Raw genomic sequence first — 23,671 nt, forward strand, 5'->3', positions numbered from 1 at the left:
GCTTTATGGACATGGGCGATACCAATTACGCGGTCCATCAGCAGAATATCGGATATTACGCCAATCAGACAGACGCCCATATGTGATGTTCGAGTGTCTTGGGGGAAGAAAGTTGAGCGAGTCACCGTGTTTTACTGCATACTAGTAGTAGCGATGCTGAGCATGCATGTCCTACGTTAGTTCATTGCGTTGGACGACCGTATAATGCACAGGGTGATGTCAGCTTGTCAGCCACATACCCAGCCGTTACAAGAGGTCCGTGCACCCATCAGATCGTGACTTCGCGTTAGCGACGTTCCCTGACTTATCTTGGACGCTCCCAATTCCAATCCACCAAAAAAATATAAAGAAACAAAAACCATGGCAGCGAGACCAACACAAAGAGGCATATCAGTATTATTCAAGGCCTCCTCTTCGAGAACAACACCATTGGCACACAGGACACAAACCCGTACATTATCTTCCTCGCGCATCAACGCCGCATACAATGCGACCCCACCACGAGCAGCAACAACAAGCACCACCTCCTCCACAGCCGCGAAACCCGCTTCCTCAACCACAACAGCAACCCCCCAGCGAACCGTAACACCTCAATTCCCCGCAAAAGAACCCCCAGTCCCCACGACCCGCAACGCCACCGCAGATTCTGCCGCTGCGGCCGCTCAATCGAAACGTTCGCTCACCGAAGGCCTCTCCGATGCGCCTCCAGAGCTCGAAGGCGTGCCCGCAATAGACTGGACGCGCTCGTACCACGGCCTCGGCAGTGTGTCGTTTACGCCAGAGCAATCTGAAGCCCTACTCGCACCCGTCACACAGGACGACGTCGAAGTCAAGCCAGACGGCATTTTGTACCTCCCCGAGATCAAATACAGACGTATTCTGAACAAGGCGTTTGGACCTGGTGGCTGGGGTCTTGCGCCGAGAGGCGAGAGCATAGTAACTGCGAAGTTGGTTACGAGGGAGTACGGATTAGTAGTACAAGGACGGTACGTTTGCATACATATCTTCCACCACGTGAACAGCCATACTGACGATTGGATTTTATTAGCCTTGTCTCCATTGCCCGCGGCGAACAACAATATTTCGACCCAGATGGCATCCCTACTGCGACCGAGGGCTGCAAGTCCAACGCCCTGATGCGATGCTGCAAGGATCTGGGTATCGCTTCTGAACTCTGGGACCCGCGCTTTATCCGCGAGTTTACGAGTAAGATGACAAAGGAGGTGTGGGTCGAGCACGCGACTACAAAGAAGAAGCGCAAGATTGTCCTGAGGAAAGATGATAGCCCAAAGTATCCGTTCAAGGAGGTCAAGTTATAGAAAGTCATGAATCACGCATTTTATGGGGCGGGGGGCGTTGAGCGTTTTCTGCCCTTAGAGATATGCATGTTATACCTCGGTTTGTAGCAATACCACTCATGTCTATCGAGTTTTTGGCTAAGGGAAGTAGACACACGGCTTCTATGATACAGTCGTGAGGTTTTTTCAGTTGTAATACCATCATCTACTTTTTTGTCCCGTCAAAACGCCAGAAGCCATGTATATTTATCCCGCGGGTCTTGATCATCTTGGAGACCTTTTCTAGCGATCTCCCAGATCAAACCCGGACCCCCTTGATCTGTTTCTCAGCTCGCCGGGGTCTCGTCCATATGCCAGAGGGTCGTCTTGAGATGCTTCCTGACGCTGCCAGTTCCATGGCATCCATCCACTGCTCGTCCTCCGACCAAGGGGAGGTGGTGTGATGGGGTATGGTGGCCGGTCTGATCCAGAGCTCAGCTCGTCACGCTCGATTCTGTCAAACTCTGCTTCGCTCCTGTTGCGGGACAGACTACCACTGCTCCTGCTGGATTCGTAGTGTGTGTTTCCGCCCTTTTGCTGGATGCGGATATTTTCTTGCTCGCGGTCAAACGCTTGCAGGAGGCTTTCGAGGCGCTGGCGCTGCGATGCCACGTAGTTGAGTCGGTCTTCGTTATTGCGGATCGAGTCTGGGACGAGTTTGGCTGCACCACGGCTCAGGTCAGAGGCCTGTGCATCCTTTGTTTCGGCAGTGCCAGCAGTGTATAGTGCGCTCGCTCCGCTGAGTGCCTGGTTCACGAGACCATATAGGTCATTGCTACCCCTTGCTGCGGGCATCTGAAATCTGCTCATAAGGCTCTGTGCATATGTCTGTCCAGCTGGCGGGGGTGCATCTGGCTTGCGAGGTGCGAAACCTAGCAGGTTGACCCTGACCCACTCGATGCCCATCTCGATATAGGCCATGCCTGCCGATTTCGCACGGTCATGGCTCTGGGTTATAAAGTCGTCAATCTCCTTCTCGTGGTGGTACAAGAACGGCTCCAAGTGTTCTTGGTAGATGTAACTTGCACCCTGAGCGCCCGGCAGGATCAAATATAGATGTGCAAAGAAGCGGATCCATGAGTAGAATGGCACCCAACTCAGGATGAAGTCGAATGTATTCTCGACGGCTGTGCAAGCGGATAAAACGACAAAGTAGATCAGCCACGGTGCGAGGAGGGCTGGGTCGGATGTGTGGAGGGCTTTGTATGATGCGAAAATGGGAAAGAAGACTGTAGTGACAACACTGGTGAGTTGTTAGTGAAAGCACTCATACAGTGTGTCGTTGTCTTTGGAAAGGAATCATAGGTTCAAGAGCCTGTATTGAGTAATGGCTCGCATGCTACACACTTTGGGCGGCCAAATTCACGATAAGCCGTGTCCGACTGGGTTTGCTTGGACATTGAAACGCGGGGGGGCGGGGTATAACTTACGTCAGGCCATCGGCAATGAAGCCGAACATGATGGCTGGTCTTCAAATCAATGCAACGAGGGTGGTGGATATGAGGGGAGATACAAGGAGAGCCACAAGCACAAGTAGCGAGAGCTGAGGCTTAGCCCGGGTACGCGGCGGAGATGCGGAACAGCCTGAGCGGCCTGGTGATCCACGGGATGCACGTCAGTCGCCGGCCAACAACGGCGTCGCGCTATCCGCTTTCGGTCCTTTGCGTCTGAACATCACCTGCTGGCCGCATTGTGACCAGAATTTGTCGCTGGTATCCTCGTGAGCCTCTGGATATACTTGCAGCTGTATCCTTCAGCGCCGCCTTGTTCAGCACTTTTTACTACTCTTGGAACGACTTCGCAGAGAAGCGCCGCCACCACATTTACCGTAATATCTCCGAAAAGAAGAAACAACATAGATGACATCATCTTTGGTCATAAAGCTCTGGAGAGATACCTTCATTCTCATGCTCTGAGTCTGAGCTTGCAACGTTTGGGGCAGTTATCGTTGAAGGTAAATCACTTTTGAAGCGCAGCCCATCATACAGCTTCTGGTGACTTACCGCATTCAGCCATCCGCAGATCTCCTGGGTTTCTTTTAAGATCAACCAAATATCTCAAACCTTCTCTATCGTGCGAAATTGTCCGTGTACTAACGCCTATATTAGACCATGTGGGGTGGAAGCTCTACTGCTGACAATAAGACCACTACCAGCGGCATCGGGAGCCGCAAAGGCTTGTTGCGGGCTAATCGCCATGTATGTAGCCATTGGTTTCCTTGGCTAGTTATCTACGTTCCTCTGCGCGTAAATCCGGTACTTCTACAACTCCTCCAGCACCCACTTCACCTCACCCAAACGGGCAGGACACACGAGAGCCGAAGACGCCTCCCATGTTGCCATGGCTGCCAAGATCACGCTTATGGCGACCCTGGATCCGATAACAGCTCCCACCCCGCATTTGCAACATTGCTGCCGTTTGACATCATTTGACTATGCTCTACAGAGGCACAATCGAGCATTTTATATCCAGCTTGCAGAGTGATGGATTACGTAAATATGCCCCCATGCCTTCCCGGTTATCTGTACAGCTACAGTAGCCCGGGTCCGTTTACTTGGCCCGAGACTTGACATGGCCGATCATGCCTAAAATGCCAGTCAAATACCCAGTAAGCATGTTGTAGCTGCACCAAGTCTTGGTATAAACGTACATTCATCCAATCTTTGCAAGCCCTGATGCCGGACGACGTATGCCAATTGTTGGGGTGCTGGTGCCTCACATATTCTGCCATTGTAGATCAAGCTATCGGAGGCCCTTTGTTAGAAAAGGGAAAGCTTACTCGCATCAAGATGCCGAATGGTTTGTGTGACATGGATTACGCACAAGTATAAAACCCAGAGAAATCCCTACAGAATTAGCCCCAGGTTCTCGTTGCTGAAACTCGTCCGACGAGCTCTATCATGGCTTTGATAAGATCAATTGTGGCATTACTTGCCCTTCAATTAGCTAGCGCAGCACCCCAAGCCTCAGTAACCTCATCTGCTGTCAGTTCTCCTAGCCCAACCGGGCTGGATCCGGCAGTCTTACTCTCTACAGAGGAAGTCGAGGAGCTCTACAGCCTCCATGAAGAGCTTGTCAACATCCCATCCATCTCTGGAGACGAAATCGAATGTGCGGGTTTTGTATCAAAGTATTTAACCGACTTGGGCTACTATGTCGATAAAGTACCAGTCAATGAAACAGGCACATACAATGTCTTTGCCTATCCCCAAGCGTTGAAGGACGAGGGAGTATGGCCGGAGGTTCTCATCACTAGTCATATTGATACTGTACGCGCAGCGTCTGGGTCTGTAAATCACAAACAACTATTGACTGGAAAATAGGTACCACCATTTTATCCATTTGAACGCCGTGAGAGGAATGGCACAACCTACCATTTTGGCCGAGGAACCGTCGACGCCAAAGGACCAGTCGCAACCATGATCATCGCATCCCACAAATTCCTTCAGTCCCGCAATGAAACAACTAGCTTAGGCATGCTATTCGTCGTCAGCGAAGAAAACTCCGGTGCAGGAATGAGAGCATTCGCAAAATACGCATCTAACACGACCTTCCGAGCCGGCATCTTCGGCGAACCAACCGAAGGCAAGCTTGCAAGCGGCCACAAAGGCAGTTTCGGCATCACTCTCAAAGCCATCGGCAGGGCGTCTCATTCCGCATACCCGTGGCTCGGTGTAAGCGCCATCAACTACGTCGTCGACGCCATCTCCGCACTAAGGGCTTTGGAACCCGCTCTCCCCAAGAGCGAACTTTTGGGTGCTTCAACACTCAACACGGGTCTCATCGCCGGTGGTGTCGCCAGCAACGTCGTGCCCCCCAACGCCAACGCAAGCGTCTTAGTACGTGTTGCACGCAGCGAAGACAATGCCGTCGACACTATCAAAGATATGGTTTCCGGTCTGTTTGCTCCGCTCGTCAGCAGCGCCAAGGAAGTCAATGCCACGTTCGAATACACATATTCTACCCTGTCGACGAGAGCGCAGATTCTAGATACGGATATCGAGGGCTTGGAGGTTGCGCCGGTGTTTTACGGAACTGATATTCCGAATTTGCCGCAGGTGGAGAAGAGGTATTTGTATGGGACGGGTACGATTGAGGTGGCGCATACGCCGGATGAGATGTTGAGTCAGGAGGAGTTGGTGCAGGCTGCGGAGGCGTATGGAGCGATTCTGAGGACGATTTTTGCGTAGTAGGATTATGGAGAGGGAGGGAGTATGGATTCATGTAGAATGGTGTGGTCTCACTGCGCCATTGCTATTGAAGTTCTAAATATATTGATAGTGCATGAACGATGTCAAAGTGCTACTTGTGTTTGTTTGATGCTTCTTCGCCAAAATTTCGAATTACACGAAAGTGGTATACGGCAGGCTGATATTCGCGACAGGTAGTGACCTAGAGGCTGAAATAAATTAATGCGTTCACAATTTTTCACCTGAAAAGTCTCTTCACCGTGGTGTTGCCTTGGCAGAGTGAAAGTACAATACTCATCCCGCTCACTGGAGCCCTGCAAACGCCCATCGACGCGTCTGCCTTGGAGTGAAAAGAGGCAGAAGATAACGCAATCCGTCCTCGTGGTAGTGTTGCAAACGACGCCGTTCACGCTAACCCGGTCCCACCAGGCATTCCGACGCCTCCTCCCATCAAGGAGCTCACCATGATTGAGCACCAGCTCCGGCTCCCAATCGCACCCCTTGCCCACATGTTATGAGAGTAGAAGAGAAAAGAAGGGTTGGAGGGCGCGGATTGCCCTTTGTTTTGCCATTTCGGTATGACATGACCCTGCTGCAGGGGTCTTGCATCTTTGTTGGAGGAATGATACGGTAAGACGTTCTTGGTCACTGATTGTTGTACTTTTAACTAACTGGACAGGGTTTCGAGGGTAGTAGCCCGGCTCCCAATAATGGGATTCCGGGCCTGGAAGATGTTAAATGAAACTTCAACGTCAACATCCGCGCTGGCGAAGTCGGCGGTTCTTCCGAACGCCGAGTTTCGTTGGCACCTCTCTCTGGACTGTTGGGCCTTCGGAGCCAGGAGTGGTTGCTTGTTTATTGTGCGATGACATGGGATTTGGCAAGACAGATATGGTCATCCTAACATACTTTATCCACTACATGTCATGAATTATTTTCTTCTTTTGAATCTTGACTTTTCTTTTCGAAGATGATGCAAACAACGTCATACCACTCGATTCGCTTCCCAACCAAGTGACGCTAGTTTGCCAAAATGACGGTCATGAGACATTGTCAAGGGAAGTGTCTATGGCAGGTATGTAGTACAGTAGTAATACGGATGTCGGATGGCATAGTCCCGAAGGAAGGGTTTCTTGGCACCAATACAGCAACGTCAGATGGTGGGGCGTGTCATTGGAGACGCATCTCACCCCCCATCTGTGGCTATGCACATCCAAGGCCTATCACAATCCTCTATAGCATGTACATATACTTATGCTTTATGGGAGGCTGAAGATGATGTTCTCGCTTGGCAGCGACCTCGTGCTGCGCGCATGCCACGCGAGCAAATGACGTGCCGTGGCCCTGGAGTGAGCGCGTGCGTGACCAGCCCAGGTCGTCGCTAATGTCGAATGCTCTCTCCTACGTCCGGTATATCATCCCTTTCCTCTGGCTTCCGCCCACGCGATCTCCGGCTGCATACATAAGAATCCAGGGTCTCGATCAGCAACGACTGCGCATGTCCTATGACGCGTTTGCGGCTGCTGGCTATTGGTCCTAACAATCTCCGCTGGATCCGCTACTAAATGCTGCTCACGCCTCGCACCTATTCCAACGCACAAACTGCCGACGCCGGCCGCAAACTTCCTGAACCCTCATTCTTCGTGTGCACAAAGTCGCGCAAGGAGCTGCAAGCTGAGGAGAAGCGTGCGCTGAGGATGTTGCTGCTGCACCAAAAAGGGGCTGTCAAAGTAGGCGAGGTTGTGAGGTGAGTTACTGTATATGGGCATGGGCACATGCCCCAGACATGGACATGCATACATGTCGTATGGTTTGGGGCACGCCAAAGCGCTCAACGGTCCCTCGTGTTCAACCGTGCTAAGACGCTGGGCAGGTACACACTTACATACACGCCCTCCGAAGACCGAATATTACCCCCGCCTCCTATCCTCCATGTCCGTATACGCAACTCGTCGGCCATTCCTCTGCGCGCCGCATACCTCCATGGGCCCTACACCATCCACGTCTCGGCCTACCCCTCCACCTTCAACCCCAACGTCAAAAATGAAGATGCCAAGATCTACGGCGCCCCCGACTTCGAGCCTAACCTAAAGGCAGGAGGTTACTGGAATACAAAATTGACGGTGCCCGAGCATGCGAGGACCGAGATTCCAGGGTATAATGCTGAACCGAAGACCGTCACTTGGATAATTGAGATTGCATCGCAGATCATCTTCTCAAATTCTGCGTCGGTAAACTACGAATTGCTAGTTGCACGCGACGAGCGATCACTTGACCTTGGCTTCACCGCTGTAACGGGGAACACACATGGAACGCCAGGAAAAGTTCAGGACCACCAGCAAGGAAGCCAGAAGCATGTTTCAAATCATGCAGGACAGCCCAAGGGCGTCTATTCTAAGGCAGTCAAATTGGTAGTGGATGATACAACTAGTTTGTGGAACAAGCCCGAGTTGCCGGAATGGAAAGATGAGGAACCGGGCAGCGAGGGAGAGTCCAAGAATACTGACCATGCAAAGGAGCTGGCTGAGCGGAAAAGAAAGAATATTCACCTCGTCATTGTAACACATGGATTGCACAGCAATCTCGGTGCAGACATGCTGTACCTGAAAGAGAGCATTGACGCGACTGCAAGACAAGCGCGCGAGAGTCGGCGACAGCGACGCAAGGAGAAAAAGGGGGGTGGGACCAAAGCTGCAGGCAAGGACACATCCACTGCACCATTGTCTGGTGGCCAAGATGAGATATCGGATGCGGAAGATGAAGACGAAGAAAACGAGGAAGAAGTAGTCGTACGTGGCTTTGACGGCAACGTAATACGCACCGAACGCGGCATCCAGTATCTGGGGAAGCGACTTGCTAAGTACGTCTTGCGTTTAACGTACCCTGACCAGCCATACCTCCCAATCAAGAAGACCGTGGGACAAAAGCTGTCCAACACCTTTTCGCCTACAAGAGACAAGGCAGATGAGGGCATTCCTGCTCATCAAGGCAGTAGTGTGCATCACCTGTTCAAAGGTCGGGACAAACGGGCATACCGGTTCACCAGCATCAGCTTTATCGGCCACTCTCTTGGCGGTCTTGTACAAACGTACGCCATTGCGTACATCCACAAACACTCCCCTCACTTCTTCGATACAATTAAGCCTGTCAATTTTATTGCTCTGGCCTCTCCGTTTCTGGGGTTAAGCAATGAGAACCCCACCTATGTCAAGTTTGCACTGGACTTTGGACTGGTTGGTAGAACAGGACAGGATCTCGGTCTAACCTGGAGAGCACCCACACTGGCAAGGAGTGGCTGGACCGCAATGGGTAATGTGTTCGGAACTCAGGGCCAAGCTTCACAGCAGGAGGACCCTGGCGCTAAACCTCTATTACGAATTCTTCCTACAGGGCCTGCGCACCAGGTTCTGCGGAAATTCCGGAATCGCACCGTATACTCCAACGTCGTCAATGATGGCATTGTACCACTGCGTACAAGCTGTCTCTTGTTCCTTGACTGGAGAGGGCTGGGTCGGGTACAGAAAGCCCGGAGAGAAAACGGACTCATCGGTACCGTTGCTGTGTGGGGTTATGGTCAACTTACGGGGCAAAACTCTTCGCCCAATCCTTCACGAATTGGCTTTGCAGAGGACGAAAGCTCTGGAGCTGATTCTCCAACATTTCAGGGCGATGACACAGCTGTACCCCTACCAGGCGCTGATACGACCAATCAAGAAGACGAAACACAGGTATCTACAGTAGAGACTGCGGCGCATCAAGTGATTGAAGGACAAAAGAAGAGCCCAGATGAAAGAGACCCGAACGACAACTATTTTCAGCCGCAAAATACGCTGATGCAGTGGTGGAGCTATATCAGGCCCACTGGAAAGCATACCTCGCGAGACAAGAAGATGTTCTCGCGAAGCCAGACGATCTACAAGGATGATGAAGATGAACAATCTCCTACCCAGGCAGAAGACTCGTCGTCATCATCGCGTACGGACCAGCAAAGGAAAAGACCTCGAGCGACGCGTGGCGACTCCATTGTCGATAATCCTCGAAGCAACATGGCACCACCCAAGACTACGATATTCGAGTCGGCTGGTGATTTGATCAATCCCCCTGTACCTCCGCACTCATGGATCAACGATCCAACCACCCGAGCACGCGCCATCTTTCATGACAGGATCTATCACCCGGAAGATATCCCTCCGCCACCAATCAAGAAGAGGGCCACGCGAAACTTTTCAGGTGATAGTGTTGCCAGCCAGGCATCGACAACCAGTGTTGATGACAGTGTGATGCGTGTGGAAGAAAAGATTGCCCGCGCCTATCATAAGGATCTCTCGTGGCGTAAGGTATTGGTCAGCCTTGAGCCCGACGCCCATAACAACATCATTGTACGCCGTATGTTCGCCAACGCATATGGGTGGCCTGTCATCAAACATCTTTGTGATACCCACTTTGCCGACACATACTCGGCTAACACGCGCACTGAGCTCGAGCCTGCAGTTGAGCGAGCCGAGCCAATGGACAAGCCTATCGACAGAAATGGCGAGCGAGTCAAGGGGCAGCAGAATCAACACCCACCTGTTGAACGTTCCGACAGTGAGATGCGCGAGGTAGCTGACGAGTTGGCGCCTCTGCACCCGCTCACTTTGAAGATGCCAAAGAGATCCAATACGACCGACTCTATGCATAGTATCGGGTCTGGTGACTGGGATAGCATCTACTTCAACGAGACTAGCGACGATGAAGACGAGTTCGACGATCGTAATGCCGTGCAGCGTTTCTTCCAGCCTAATAGTGCAAAGAGCCCCCGAAGCCCTGGTTTTCCACCTAAGACACCTGACGGAAAGGGCACTAGTCAAGCGGACATTGCCGACTTCCTTCGTGGGTCTAATGTTGAAGTTCACAGGGGTCTTGGCGCAAGCCCGAAGAGTAGGACTGCTCCTACTCTGACCGCTGAGCCAGACTCAATCGAACCCGGCGAATCTTCTACTGCGAATGAACAAGTGGAACAAGCCTCGACCCATTCTGAGGCACCTATGGGTAGGATTAGCGGGGTTGGCTTGAGGAATGCTGCTGACGTTTCTGCATCTCCAGAGGGTAGTAAAGCGAGTCCTGGAGGCAGTAGCGTCACTGAGCAGGTTGCCAGACTGAGCAGCCCCAAGGCTGACAAGCAGGATGATGCTAGCTCGTAGTGCAGAGTCCGCGACATCTTGAGGCGGTTGACGGCGTAGAACGAAGAGGTGCAAGAGACGACGACAACATCGCATAGACATTTTCAGCAAGTACCACAGCCCTCTTGGCGATTTTGGGTACTCTTCCCAGATTCTTTTCTTGTCTAGATCCTTCCCGCGTTTTCGGTCTTGGATGCATGGGGGTGTTACGTGACGTTAGGTTTGAGATCAGTGCACAGAGACGAGACGGATGGTACACGGACGATAGCATGGGCCGTAGTACCGTTTGTGTACCCACAAGATACCCCAGATATCACATAGTTTGTAGACATATATATTTTTAATCTTATTCTCTGTTTCTGTTCTTTCACTTTCCCCTTCGTTGACACTCTGCTATACTGTGTTCACACTGTGTTCTGGTTGACCCAATGTACTCAAACAATGCATCACCTGTGACGCAGTAGCACATATGTGAACTTCTCACTCATGGCCCTCAGAGGTTTTGCTCCTCGCTTTCCTCTTTCACCAACAACTCTATTGGCGACGTCACCTTGATGCCGCGCCTTCCCAATTCACTCTGTCACTACCGCGTGGCAACGTGCTCTGTTTGTTTTCAGTAACTCGAAAATAGCAAACCGAGTCTCACACTCAATTCACCATACGATCAAAACACAGCTTTTTCCGAATACAGACCTATTTCAATTCGACAACACACTGGTGGTTCGCTATTACTGTTCAGAGAAGGGATAGCAGCCAGCGTGATGCCCACCTCTGACTCTAACAGTCCTTCAAGGCATCGAAGCTCTAGGGCTGGCAATAGCCAAAAACAACGCCGCCGCATCGTACGACGATCCAACATGTCACGCTCGAATAAAACACCCGATCTCGTTATGATGTCACCCGCTTCGTTGTATAGCGGATGTGGTGTCACAGTAGCGCCGGACGAAGCAGGAGTCGTAAACACCTCCTCTTCTTCGGAGTCGTTCGCTTCGATGATCAATAGTACGTCTTTTGGTCACTCGCCTACGATCTCGATTAGAAGCGGGTCAAACACAGTAGTAGAAGGCAAGAAGAAGCATGGAGTGTTTGGCTTCAAGGCAAAGGACAATGACCGCCCGAAAAGTTCGCATGGGTCCCCCCTTCAACTATCGCCTCTGCCTCCGCTTACCCCAGTGAAAGCTGCGCAGTTTCTGGGTGTCGAATGCGGCGCTGTGAGGACTCGAAGCGGGTCACTGGGCAGTCGAGTTCAGGATGTTTATGAGTTCAACGGTCTGCTGGTACGATCAATTCCGGAGGACAAAAACTCTTCGACTCGACTGACCGATCCTCAGGACTCTGCGAGCGAAAAGACTGAGTTCATAGAGGAGGATGTTGTCTCAGGACCAGTAACATCCAAGTGCCTTTGGGCAGCCGGTAACAAGAAAGCGCAGCGGATGTTTGGCATAGCCTCATCGCGTGGATCTAGCATCAAGCGTAGAGCTGAGCCAGAGCGTCACTTCACTGAGACGCCAGCGATTTATTCAAAGAAGGGAAATCGAGTTGACTACAGCAGTGAGCCTGATGTCCATGCCCGCGCTCCTGCAAAGCCTCGAAAACGTCGTACGTGCAAGAAGGCCCCTAAATCACTCGATCGGATGACGCCTATCACGGAAATATCGTGTGACGAACTGCGTTCTTCCTATCACGATTCTGAACACAATCCTGAGTTGGAACTCATCTCGGAGTATGAACGCGATCCTTCATACAGTAATAGCCTACCGCAACGACCACCAACTCCGTTACCGCTCACGGTTAATACCAGTTATGAGTTGGAGGAAGAAGATCTCTCACCGGTGGATGCCAATTCAGGAAAACAGGCTGTTGCTGGAGTAGAAGAATCTGCACAATATTCCGATCGCGAAGTTGGCGTCAACAAACCTAAGCCAGAGCCGTTGACAGTCATATACCTACACGGTCCTTTACAGTATTTTGAGGACCGCCTTCTCGATGTGACTGAAGCTCATCTTGCGGCTCAGAAGATGAAGAATGACATCAATGATGCTGCAAGAGTCTACCTGGATGACAAAGGCTGTTGTTTGAGAGCCTCCCACAAAGCGATGAAGAAGGAATTTGTGGCGGTAAGGCCGAATGTGCTCGTTGAGGATTCTGACAACGACACAGAGTCTGCAAGCGACGATGGCAAAAAACTAGTCTCTATTCGTGGCAGTATTGATTTGGAAGAAGATCCAATCGTTGATTTGGTCGAATTGATGACCTGCACACACATCACCGCAAGTGTGAGGAAGCTTGTCGATGTTCAACCCAAGAAGCCAAAGCCAACCACTCCGTCCAAAGGCCAGCCTACGCTCAATCCGTCAAGCGGAGTAAATTCACCCTTGAAGTCGACGTATATCTTCCAGCATGACGAGAAAGCCAGTCCATTCAAGGAACTCATCTGCAACGTAAGCGTACGTACATCCACACAACCTTTCCCAACCCGAATTAACACCACGCAGCCCACCCTCAAACGCATCTATCACCCAGCTAAACTCCCCAAACAGATTCGTAGAACAAAAAAGAGCAGGAATCTCTGCAACGATTCCCGCATCCTAGTCCAAAACTGGATCTCCACAAACGACCACACCAAACAACGCCCCTTGTCTGACCGCCTCGACATGGACGTCCTATCCGACCAGCAAATCCCGCCTGCTCCCTTCCCCAAAGATAATACTAGCAGTGTCTCTATCACCAACTCCCCTCGATCTCCGAGGAAATCATCAAAAGAAGACTATTGCCTCCGAAACGGCCACATCCTCCACCCAATCAAACTCCCATCTATCCCCGACGAAGCCGCCATCAACGCCCTTGAAGTCCGACCTCATCTGCGCACCCACTCCAGGCGTAAGATGCGCGTCCATATTCCGGTGTTTTGTGATCGGTGCGGCGAGGATGTGCGCGAGGAGCTGTGGGGGTGCGATCTTGCGGCTTGTCGCATGGTGGTGTGTAAGGGATGTTCGGCGGATATGGAGGCGGAGTGGATGGAAAGGGTGTGTGGGGGGGTGTGAGAATTGAAAATGGGAAGTTGGGGATATGGAGGACCTGGGAATAAGTGAGAGAATAGGCATTTTAGGGATACGGAGACGGATAGGTTAGCTAGTGAGAGGGATTCTGGGTACTCGTGTAATGAGTAAATATGAATGGAGGTATTGTAGATGAACGTGTGGTGCGAATGTATGCTTTGTGTGGTTTGCGTGTCGATGTGACCTTGAACTCACGCTATAGCGGCTGTTTCGAGCCCTTCTTACACGAGGAAGTTGACAGAGAGAAGTAATCACTACTTGATACCCGAAAGATTGACCATGATAGTTCTATCAACTCCGAATTCATTATGCAGTGTCTATTGCACCTTCCGTATTATCCAGTATGCCATGATGACTACCTCAAAAACGTCGGAACTTATCTCCTCAAATCGACTGAATTCATCCTTTTAACTCCCAAGAAAAAAAACCCCCCATCAAGAGCCACATCGCAGTATCATACATCCAATCCTCACGTTGAAAGATTCCAGACTACCTTGCTGAAACGACCCATCCCATTCCCGCTTCAATAATCGACCAAAGCAGCTAAATCCGCGATACCCTCTCAAACACCCGTCCAAGCACCCCCTGCAATCCCTCGCCCCTGCATCCCCGAAATAAACTCATTCCTCAACTCCCTCTCCTCGTCAAACAATCGATCCCACCCAGCTTCATCCCTCAGGATACTCTTGCTATACTGGCGGGGATCCGGATGCGCCCAGTGCGTAACCAGGAAATGCAAAACGAGAACGCGTAATGAGGATTGAGCCGGAAAATGGGACCAGGTAAATTTTGCGAGGGACGGGGTGAGCGGGAAGTGGTGGCCGAGGGACCAGCGGATGCGGGCGAGGGTGTAATGAGTGAAGGAGGGGGAGTCGAGGGTTTGCGAGAGGTGGCAAGCATGGAAGCTTGGGGGAATGGGGTAGTGGTGCGCGGGTTGAGGGGTCAGGGGCATGAAGGTGGCAGTGGTGGCTGGAATTATTCTGTGTACTGCGGATGTGGGTGCCGGTGCCGGTTTCATGCTTGGAGGGCTGGGCTTGGTGGTGGAGTCGGGGTGCGCTGTGGGTGGTATGCTGAGAGCACTGGAGGAGGATGAGATTTCATTGGATGTAGATGCGGTTTGACTTTTGTTAGTAGCAACGGAAGGTTGGCTAGGCTTTGGGTGGTGAGCCATCGAGACTACATTCAAAGGGGTTGGTGCAGGTGCGTACTGCTGGACCATTCCCTGAGAAGTGTTGACGTCGGCTGAGGCCGGATATGCGTCCTTGTACATATAGTGGAGGAAGAGGCAGAAGATAGCTGGATCGACCTCAGGGAGTCGGATGACCCAGTCTGGTTTCTTCACTTTCTCTTTTACATCTTCCTCGTCGGTGTCTGGCTCGATCTTGATCGCCGTGTCAGTCTCTTCGGGTTCCGTCATACTTTCGGTTGAGTTGTCTTGACGAGCAGTCTCCGAGAGCTTTCGTTTCTTGTTGGTACTAGTTGGGGACAAGGCAGCCAAGCGCAACTGAGAAACTTGCTGGCGGAAGTAGTTCGAATAGTGGCAGAGGAGTGCAATGGGAAGGACGAAGCTTCGGCGGTTTTGATGTTCTCCGACTACGACTCGTATGGCGTTCCCTTCGATCCTTGAAGTTGTTAGTGATATATGTGGAAGTCTACTAACTGAGATAGCTTACATTTTAACAAACATATCAGGTTGTTTTGCACCAAGCGCTTGCGAGGGTGGGTGATGAGCTATGGTTGGCGGTGGCTGAGACGGCGGTGCCTGTTTGATCATTGTCTTTGGCAGGACTGGTAACGCTTTGGAATTTGGAAAACTGATATTCGACTGAGTGGGCAGAAAGAGCTTATGGAGTTGGTTAAAGCAGACGTCAGTGGATCTCGATGGAATAGGCCTTATTTGTATCTCATCAGCACAGTGCTCACTTGGTGAAGCAAACAGTCGAGGCGACGGTTGCGAGAGACGCCTTCACCTCGAAACGAGGTGAGTGAGTGGCATGAAGGCAGAAGTGAGAGATTGAAGCCTTCACGCAGACATTCTGAAAGTGAACAAGGTTGCACGATTCTTACCGGCCTTAATGAAATAGGAAACTCTAGTATCTCCAACTAACTGTAACATCTTTGGATGGTTGTAGACTCGGTACATACTTATGTTGCGGGCAAACAATGCATGACGGATCCATCAGGAGCTTCAATTGATGGCTCATTGGATTCTGAACCATTTGCATCGCATATAAAAAGCCGGACCGAGTTTTGAGAAATGGTCGCGCCGTAGTGAGAAGTGAAGGTGTATTTATCATGCTATATCAGGAAAGCATGGGGTGAATGCCAAGGCGCTATGGATGTTTGCGTGTGGACCACAATAACAAATACATACACTGATGGTAGCCTGTTTTTCGTATGACAAGGCATAATTCCAGAATACGATGACCGTGTCAACCATTGTAAATAAATCGCTTCAGAATTTGAGGGAAATGGTTCAGCAGAGAATGTGGTGTATTAGACGCTCAGTATGAGCAAACTACTTCAGTAGAAAGTATGGGTATGGTAGGTCAATCCTAACCAAGATATAGTCATGAGACATCCTCATCTCAGAGTAGCCAAGAGAGACAATCGCCAAACTAGACCTTGGCCTCGACGTTGACATCCTCAACGTGGCCGTGGTGACCAACCTTGAGTTTTCCGTCCTCAATATCACGGGCAACGCGGTCAAGACGCGACTCGACCTTTCCAGCCTTCCAAGCAGGCAAACCAGAATCAAAGACGTCGTCCATCTCCTCAAGTGTCTTGCCCTTTGTCTCTGGTGCGGTCAAGAACATGTGAATGAACGCAACAGCGTTGAAGGTACCGAAGATCATGTACATCTTCCAGTTGATGGACCAGAGAAGTGGTGGGACGGCGAAAGCGAGGATACAGTTCCAGGTCCAGTTTGTGGCAGTAGCGAGACTGACGGCTTTGGCGCGGACCTTGGCGGGGAAGATCTCAGATGGGTAAGTCCAGGAGACGGGTCCCCAAGTGGTGGCAAACGTAGCGACAAAGAGGTATGAGCATGCTACGATGGCCTTGGAAACAGCGCTGTGCTCACGAGGTACGACCCAGGAGATATCCTTGTCGGATTTGTCGGGATTGGGGTTGCCGTAAGAGGCCTGGAGAGCGCCCGTGGTGAAGAGCCAAACAGCCATTCCAAAGGATCCGCAGAGCAACGCTGGGCGACGACCGAACTTGTCAAGGTATAGGATAGCCGGGAGAGTCATGGCAACATTGATAATGTACTGAATGGATGCAGTGAGGAGCTCATCGGCGATCCCAGCTCCGCGCATAATGAACACAATGTAGTACATCATGATGTTCATACCTGATATAGTTAGTAACGGTGCTATCAGTTCAAGGGATTTCCATACCGCAAAGCTGTGACCACATCTGAATGGACATGCCGAGTATAACACGCTTGAGAATGCGGGGTTTGACAAGAGCAGCGAAGCTAGTTTCAGCAACCTCACGCTCGAAAGCAAGAGCCTCCTCGATCTCCCTGTATTCAGCGAGAACCTTGGGGTGGTTGACATCGCCACCACCGTGGAGGTTGGCAAGAACATGGAGGGCCTCCTCCCAGCGGTCTTTTGAAGCTAGCCAACGTGGGGATCGAGGAAAGAAGAAGAACCCGATAAAGAGAATTGCTCCGGGAACGGCCTGGATACCCCATGGAATACGGAAGGCAGCGGTGGCTTGGTTCGGGTTGTCAACGCCTCCATCTACGAAGGAACTTCCGTACTGGATGAAGTATTGGATCACTGCGAGTATGTCAGCATGAGTTATTCTAGCGTTTATCATGGCAGTGCACTTGGAACTACCCAGTGGTGCGTGAAGAGAACCAGCAAAGTCATGATATCGATCTAAACAAGGCTCCAGATGTCGAGTGTGAGTAAACAAGGCACTTACGTATACCCCAAGTGATAGCCCATTGCTGTAGTGAAACGACACGGCCACGAATTTGCTTGGGCGCAATTTCTGCCTGGTAAACGGGAACCATAGCGGAGCAGATACCAATGGCATATCCGCCAACTGCTCGACCGACACAAAGGAGAGCGACACCATTAGCCGCTGCCTGGAAGACTGCTCCAATGATCCAGATAAGAGCAGCGATCTGGATAGCCACGCGACGTGAGAGCCGATCAGCGATGAAAGAAGAGGAGAGAGCTCCCAAGAGCGAGCCAGCAGGCATAGCAGCGGTTATACCACCTTGGCGAGTTCCGCTGGAATTGCCAAAGTAGCGCTTGTACGCCGGAGTGCCAAGAGCACCCGACATGGATGAGATATCAAAGCCGAAGAGAATGCCACCAAGAGCTGCGAAGCCACATATTGCATAGACGTTATAGATCTGGGGGAACTGTAGTACTGGTATGAGTAATCACATCGAGGCGTAACCAGGAATTGGAAGCTTACCTTCATCTTGCCAAGTGGTTGTGATCAGGCTAGAAAGAAGAGTCGGTGGAACGGGTGGAAAGAAAGAGGTACAGAGTGAGATGGCTACAATTTTATATGAGAAGCAGGCTGCATAGTGCGCGTGATCTCGCTGGAATACAGTCCGTGCGGGTGGCCAGTTGGACTTGGTCTTTCACTCCTGCTGTAAACTAGGCAGTTCCCATGCCGTGGCGTTTGTCCAAACTGGCAACCTCGCTAATAGGCGTTGGACTGGGGTACATGTGATCCTACAGGAAAGCGGGAATATTTCCTGGGGTAGTACAGTTTAAGGCCGCAGCCCCATGTCGTTATGATGAAACCCTCCAATAGATGGACTTGAGTACGACGCATGTACCTAGTACACATGCAAACTCGCAGTTTCTCAACTTCGTGGAGTCGTACCGACGAAGCATCGAGCAGTGGGGCAGATATGCTACGATATGAATTGGCTCTGATGTGGGATCTGAACCAAGGGACACCGCACTGATACATATCAGTCGATGATCAGGAGCTCTTGGTATTCGACCCGCCACTGCAAAACTGGCAACCCAGGAAACCAGCCTTGCTCAGGTCGCGAGCAAGTTCTTCACTGACTATGGCTGCCAATAACAACGCTTGATCGACACGCATGCCCTAGTTGGGGATCTCCGACTTGGCATGGGCGCGGCATTACATGATGTCTCGCGACCAGAATTTAGTGAAGATGAGCGCCAGTCCAGTTGCGCAGCACCATGCAGCTAAGGTAACAACCAAAGCAAGTAGTGGGACACCTTAGGCACAGTCTTTGTCCAATGATATTCTTTCCTTTTCATCTGTGGGTCGTACGCATGTTGTTGGATATGCAAGCGAAGCATCTGAAGAAGACCAGACGTTGCATTCGGGAGAGGAGACGACGTGCGCCAAGCGCGCAATGGTGCCAGCAATTGACACCCAAGCTCTCGGCTGCCTTTTCCCGCTCTTCGACAACCCGTCGAATAGATGCATGATGACTGAGGCATCATTCAAATAGACTTTCTCAGGACAGTGAAGCGCTTGGGTAGCTATTTCTAGCAATCCTACCGGCGCGTTGGATTCTCTCGAATTGTTGATTGGTGGCTGAATGGCTGGCCCGCACGCGCGGCACTTCTGTTCCGAGTACAGAATTGGATGCAGTCAAGGTCATGGTTTGAAGGAGTCAACTGCCTGTTATGTGGGGATGTGAAGGTCTCTAAGTTGGATCGCGTGGCTCAGAGCGGGGTTCGGTCCAGCCTGCCAAGTCTACCACAGTGCCGGTGTCACTGCAGTATGTACGGGTGTGCCTGTTTCGAAACCATACATATGTATGGGCAACATCTTATTTTCTGTTCTGGAAGTGGTCTCTTCCTCCCGAAACTCAACTGGAAAATCATCGAAGCGAACACTAAAATACGGAATCGATTCAGAAAGGGAGTACTAAGAACATCCGATTCGATATCGCGGCTTGCAGTCCGCAAATGATTTGTATCAAATACCTCACGACACATCGACTGACGTGAGCTTGCTATAGACTGCACACATTGTCCTACATGATAGCCACACCGATGTTGTGCTGTAGCAAACTCAACTCACCGTTCTTGAACGAACTACCCGATGTGAACGTGCTCTTCGGCTGAGCAGACCACACTTTGGGAAAACGACAAAGAGGCCAAGTATTAGTCCTTCTCACGCAGACATGACTTGACGACAGTAGAAGGATGACAGAATGGCTTAAGTATGCAAGCCAGTGCTGATCAGTCGACAACAAGCTATATACATCTAACGCTTTCTGTCTAATCGCATACATACAGTTCCCAGTAGATGCAGATAAGGACTGACCTATCAACTCAATATACCGTTAACTAACATTCAGACACGCTATATTAAGTTTTTGCTTTTCTCCGACAAGATGCATCGCACCTGCATTTGCGAAATCGAATCAATCAACGCCCCTGGATTGCAATATCCTTCTCGTCCGCGTACCTGCATATGGGATGCGAGCAATGCCCAGCCTCTGTCCTCGGCTCTTTGCGCTTCCGTTTCCATTTCCAAGCTTGAAAATTCCGAAATAGTGGATATTTCTGTCCATGCTCATCTCTCAACAACTAGCATGTTTACCTCTCAGCAGCCGAACACCAACCTCTGGTCGGTCATTGGTTGCACTCGACCTATCAACAGACCAATGATACGAAATTGCCCACCACCACCTTCCAATTGCATCACGCAGCACCGTCTAGCACACTTCTAGCCTCTCCAAAGTCTGACATGCCGCTGGAATAGGATGGCCTCGTGTCGCACTGCATCTCATGATTCTTGTACCTTTCCCAGTCGGGCTCCACTATCAAGTCCGCGACACATAGTCGCGATGCTCCTGCATAAGGTCGCGCGCACCAACCTGCTGATGCCGACAGCTGCCTTGGTCCATGCTATGGTGATCCGTCCCCTGAAGTGCTTATGAACAATGTGCCGCGGACTGTATCTCATGCCTCGGAAATAGTATAAATATCGTACCACGCTGCCGTAGCCGAGTAGCAACACAGTCAGCTGCGGGTTCTGGATAAAATATGAGCTTACTGCAACAGCTCATTCAGTGCGGACTACAGCATACAACCCTCCTACCCATCACTACAACGGCGTGTCGCTAGACCTTTGAGATTTACAGATCCCAAACAAACTAATTGGTCGGTGACCCGCGGAAGCGAGACGTCGAACCTGCATTACGCACTTCCAGGATCCAACGTGGAGGAAGACATCAGCTGGAACCGGTCACCGGATTCCGTAAGCATAACTCAAAATTCGATCACCATATACAAGTCAGGCGTATGCTTCAGTGGCTGAGGATTTCCAACATCACACACACATAACTCACTCATGGAACCACTACGATCGTGCTTTTCAGATCCTCTCTCGCCTTGTTGGACCAGAACTCGACCTCACACCACGACGGAACGCAACCCCAAGTCAGCTGGACTATAGTTAAGACGACAGGAAACAATTTCCATTTTCGACAAATTTTACACACATCTAGTCGCAGTATAGGCTAGAATATCCGAAACCACCGTATCGGCATGCCACATCACATAACAAACTGCGTCTTTGCGCGCACGAGCCTGACAACTTGCGACGTCTTTGTCAGAGCCTTGGCTCACATGAGCCCAAGGGCAGAACTATCACCCGAGGAATTTATACAAGCAGCAAGTCCATGGTTTCTGGATACTGAAACAGTGTGGAGTAGGGTGTTTCTCACGGCCACAGGATGAGAAGTGGGATGGTTTCCGAATAGCGAGAAAAAGAAAATTAATTATAGACGCCCTGGATCAAACCCCGGCAACTCCCTACAAAGATGACCGGAAAACAAGGACATCTTCAAAGACGTCTGGACAACACTTTATCAATCCTCCATGATTCCCGGACCTAATCTTACAAGGCGCTATCTAACCCACACCTAATACAACGCCTTACCCACCGCACGCACATCTACCCCCCGCCACTCCCCTCCCTCCTCACCCACAACCCCCAAACGACCCCTCCCTTGCTTCTCGCACCAAACCATACTTCTCGTCCCGCTCTCACAGCAATACCATCATACACACCCTTTGCGCTGCAAAACGGGGCTTCCAATACGATCGAGATTATTCCATCGTCAAGCGTGAAAGCGGAAAAGGAAGTGTAGCCTAGGCTAGAGAAGCAAAGGAAATCACAGACAAACAACGTGGTTATACGTGAGGGGAGGTGTGGAAGCGGGACTTACAAAGAGAGGGGTTGCGGATACAGGTTTCCAGATTCGAAGGGCGGGAAATCGGTGTTCTTTGCGATATCGTTTGCGAGAAGGCGGTGCTGAGAACTAATACCAGGATAGACATGAGAGATGAGAGAAACGCTCTGTTATGTACAGTAGAAATGTAGAATCGAGAGAATGAGAAAGAAGATCCTGCATAGATTGATAAAGCCCCTCTTCTTGCCTATTTCAACTCTTTTTTTTTTGCATGCAAGATGAGGTAATACCAGGTGTACACCAATGTATCTTTTCATTTACTACACTTTTCCTATATCTCTTTCTTAACACGTGGATGCACACGTTCTGAAATCTTAGTACGAAAAAGAACGCTAGTTCTAGCGGGCGCTTTAACTCACTGTACCTTAGGAGAAGATGCATGTGGGGTGCGGGTAGACTATACCGTTTAGGAATGCAGCGAGTAGCGTGGCGGTGGGCGGTGTATAACTTCAGTCAAAGAAAAAAAGGGGCGGCGGGAGGATGGCGAAGGGCAAGGCACGCAAGACGTCATACAGAGTCATATTTAGTGTTGAGAACCAGGTAATTGTATGACTGAATAATTCGTGATTGGAATACTATTCTACGGTTTAATTATGGGAAAAAAAGTGAGAGCCAAGAGCTGTGATTGGTGAGCGAAGATGGAAGAAGAACAAGAAGAAGAAACCCTTGGGAGCCGTGGTGTCGCTCTCCTGCTGCCGACAAACTTTGTCGCTTGGGTATGACCAACACCCCCAACGCCTAAACGATAGTACCTCCATCTACAAAACGTATCGTGACCTTTCTATCTGCATCTGTTATGCTAGACATATATCCCTGGAATCCGCTTGCGCTACCAGGTTGGTGTATTAAAAGCGAGGGGTGTTTAAGCAGGAGAAGCGATTGCGCCGTCACCTAGGACCCTCGCCACCAGGATGTAGAGCATCATTGTGCCAAGGAGAATCCTCCACTTGTTGCGACTCAACCAACTCTGGCCTGCATCCCGTGCTATTTGCGCAGCGTCCTGAACGACCGTTGCGCTGGTACCGGGTCGCCGTCTCAGGCCCGAGACGTCCGGCGAGCAAGGTGGGTGTTGTGCGGGTGAAGGGGCAGGCCGGGGTAAACCCGTGGCGGGATCGATGCGCTTTTCCTTCATCCACCTAAGGTTCTCCTCGTCTACGTCGGGCCACTCGTGTCGGAACTTTGCACCGCCGTCGCCTGCCCTGATGTTGCCGTTTTGACCGCCGGCCGCGTTGCCCGAGCCGATCGCCTTTGTGCCACCACCTGTACTGTTCCACCACCTCGTGCGCTGTGCAAAGAGTTTACGCTCTGCGTCGGATGCGCGGACACTACCCGTCGTCATCTCCTCGCTCGTCATGAAACTCAGCAGGCCAGTGAGGATGGTGCTGACTTCCCAGGCGGGATTGAAGCTCTTAGGGTGAAAGTCGGATATACTCAAGCACAACCGGCTGCTGGGCTGAAAGCGGCCAGAGGGTGTGTGCATGCGAATGGCAGGCGGGGCGAAGGGATAGTCTGGTGGGAAGTTGAGGGTGCCCCAGTACTGTCCGCCCTCGTACGGCGTGTCTGGCGGGCCGGTGATGATGTAGTGCCACTCGAGGATGTTCCGGTCCGAGGGATGTGCGGTAATGTAGGGCGGTGGAGATTTTGAAATGGTGGCATATTCTCTGGTGAGGCGCTTTGTGGCTGCCGGTGTCGCCATGTT

The 23,671-nt window shown here is 51.1% G+C and overlaps 10 protein-coding genes across 10 annotated transcripts; 6 read left to right on the forward strand and 4 right to left on the reverse strand.

The window, feature by feature from the left end:
* Positions 1–360: 360 nt before the first annotated feature.
* On the forward strand, positions 361–1,319 carry COCVIDRAFT_100457 (hypothetical protein; the record flags this gene model as incomplete). Its single annotated transcript, XM_014700685.1, has 2 exons — positions 361–986; positions 1,049–1,319. The coding sequence occupies 2 exons, from the start codon at positions 361–363 to the stop codon at positions 1,317–1,319; spliced, it is 897 nt and encodes a 298-aa protein (XP_014556171.1).
* Positions 1,320–1,580: 261 nt separating this feature from the next.
* Positions 1,581–2,796, reverse strand: COCVIDRAFT_38222 (hypothetical protein; the record flags this gene model as incomplete). The annotated part of the gene is made up of 2 exons (XM_014700686.1): positions 1,581–2,580; positions 2,768–2,796. 2 exons carry the CDS (start codon positions 2,794–2,796, stop codon positions 1,581–1,583), a joined length of 1,029 nt encoding a protein of 342 aa, XP_014556172.1.
* A 1,441-nt stretch (positions 2,797–4,237) lies between these two features.
* Positions 4,238–5,527, forward strand: COCVIDRAFT_100627 (hypothetical protein; the record flags this gene model as incomplete). Its single annotated transcript, XM_014700687.1, has 2 exons — positions 4,238–4,606; positions 4,661–5,527. The coding sequence occupies 2 exons, from the start codon at positions 4,238–4,240 to the stop codon at positions 5,525–5,527; spliced, it is 1,236 nt and encodes a 411-aa protein (XP_014556173.1).
* A 1,565-nt stretch (positions 5,528–7,092) lies between these two features.
* COCVIDRAFT_16431 (hypothetical protein) lies at positions 7,093–10,710 on the forward strand (the record flags this gene model as incomplete). The annotated part of the gene is made up of 2 exons (XM_014700619.1): positions 7,093–7,274; positions 7,401–10,710. 2 exons carry the CDS (start codon positions 7,093–7,095, stop codon positions 10,708–10,710), a joined length of 3,492 nt encoding a protein of 1,163 aa, XP_014556105.1.
* Positions 10,711–11,681: 971 nt separating this feature from the next.
* On the forward strand, positions 11,682–13,733 carry COCVIDRAFT_100537 (hypothetical protein; the record flags this gene model as incomplete). Its single annotated transcript, XM_014700688.1, has 2 exons — positions 11,682–13,136; positions 13,185–13,733. 2 exons carry the CDS (start codon positions 11,682–11,684, stop codon positions 13,731–13,733), a joined length of 2,004 nt encoding a protein of 667 aa, XP_014556174.1.
* Positions 13,734–14,310: 577 nt separating this feature from the next.
* Positions 14,311–15,522, reverse strand: COCVIDRAFT_100484 (hypothetical protein; the record flags this gene model as incomplete). Its single annotated transcript, XM_014700689.1, has 2 exons — positions 14,311–15,370; positions 15,422–15,522. 2 exons carry the CDS (start codon positions 15,520–15,522, stop codon positions 14,311–14,313), a joined length of 1,161 nt encoding a protein of 386 aa, XP_014556175.1.
* Positions 15,523–16,366: 844 nt separating this feature from the next.
* On the reverse strand, positions 16,367–18,191 carry COCVIDRAFT_27069 (hypothetical protein; the record flags this gene model as incomplete). The annotated part of the gene is made up of 4 exons (XM_014700690.1): positions 16,367–17,100; positions 17,147–17,533; positions 17,682–18,129; positions 18,186–18,191. The coding sequence occupies 4 exons, from the start codon at positions 18,189–18,191 to the stop codon at positions 16,367–16,369; spliced, it is 1,575 nt and encodes a 524-aa protein (XP_014556176.1).
* Positions 18,192–18,879: 688 nt separating this feature from the next.
* COCVIDRAFT_38228 (hypothetical protein) lies at positions 18,880–19,212 on the forward strand (the record flags this gene model as incomplete). The annotated part of the gene is made up of 2 exons (XM_014700691.1): positions 18,880–18,945; positions 18,979–19,212. 2 exons carry the CDS (start codon positions 18,880–18,882, stop codon positions 19,210–19,212), a joined length of 300 nt encoding a protein of 99 aa, XP_014556177.1.
* Positions 19,213–21,265: 2,053 nt separating this feature from the next.
* On the forward strand, positions 21,266–21,457 carry COCVIDRAFT_100549 (hypothetical protein; the record flags this gene model as incomplete). The annotated part of the gene is made up of 1 exon (XM_014700692.1): positions 21,266–21,457. The coding sequence occupies one exon, from the start codon at positions 21,266–21,268 to the stop codon at positions 21,455–21,457; it is 192 nt and encodes a 63-aa protein (XP_014556178.1).
* A 1,377-nt stretch (positions 21,458–22,834) lies between these two features.
* COCVIDRAFT_16435 (hypothetical protein) lies at positions 22,835–23,668 on the reverse strand (the record flags this gene model as incomplete). The annotated part of the gene is made up of 1 exon (XM_014700620.1): positions 22,835–23,668. The coding sequence occupies one exon, from the start codon at positions 23,666–23,668 to the stop codon at positions 22,835–22,837; it is 834 nt and encodes a 277-aa protein (XP_014556106.1).
* Between the last annotated feature and the right edge of the window lie 3 nt (positions 23,669–23,671).

This window comes from Bipolaris victoriae (assembly GCF_000527765.1).
Source record: "Bipolaris victoriae FI3 unplaced genomic scaffold scaffold_47, whole genome shotgun sequence".
Taxonomy (NCBI): Eukaryota; Fungi; Ascomycota; class Dothideomycetes; order Pleosporales; family Pleosporaceae; genus Bipolaris; species Bipolaris victoriae.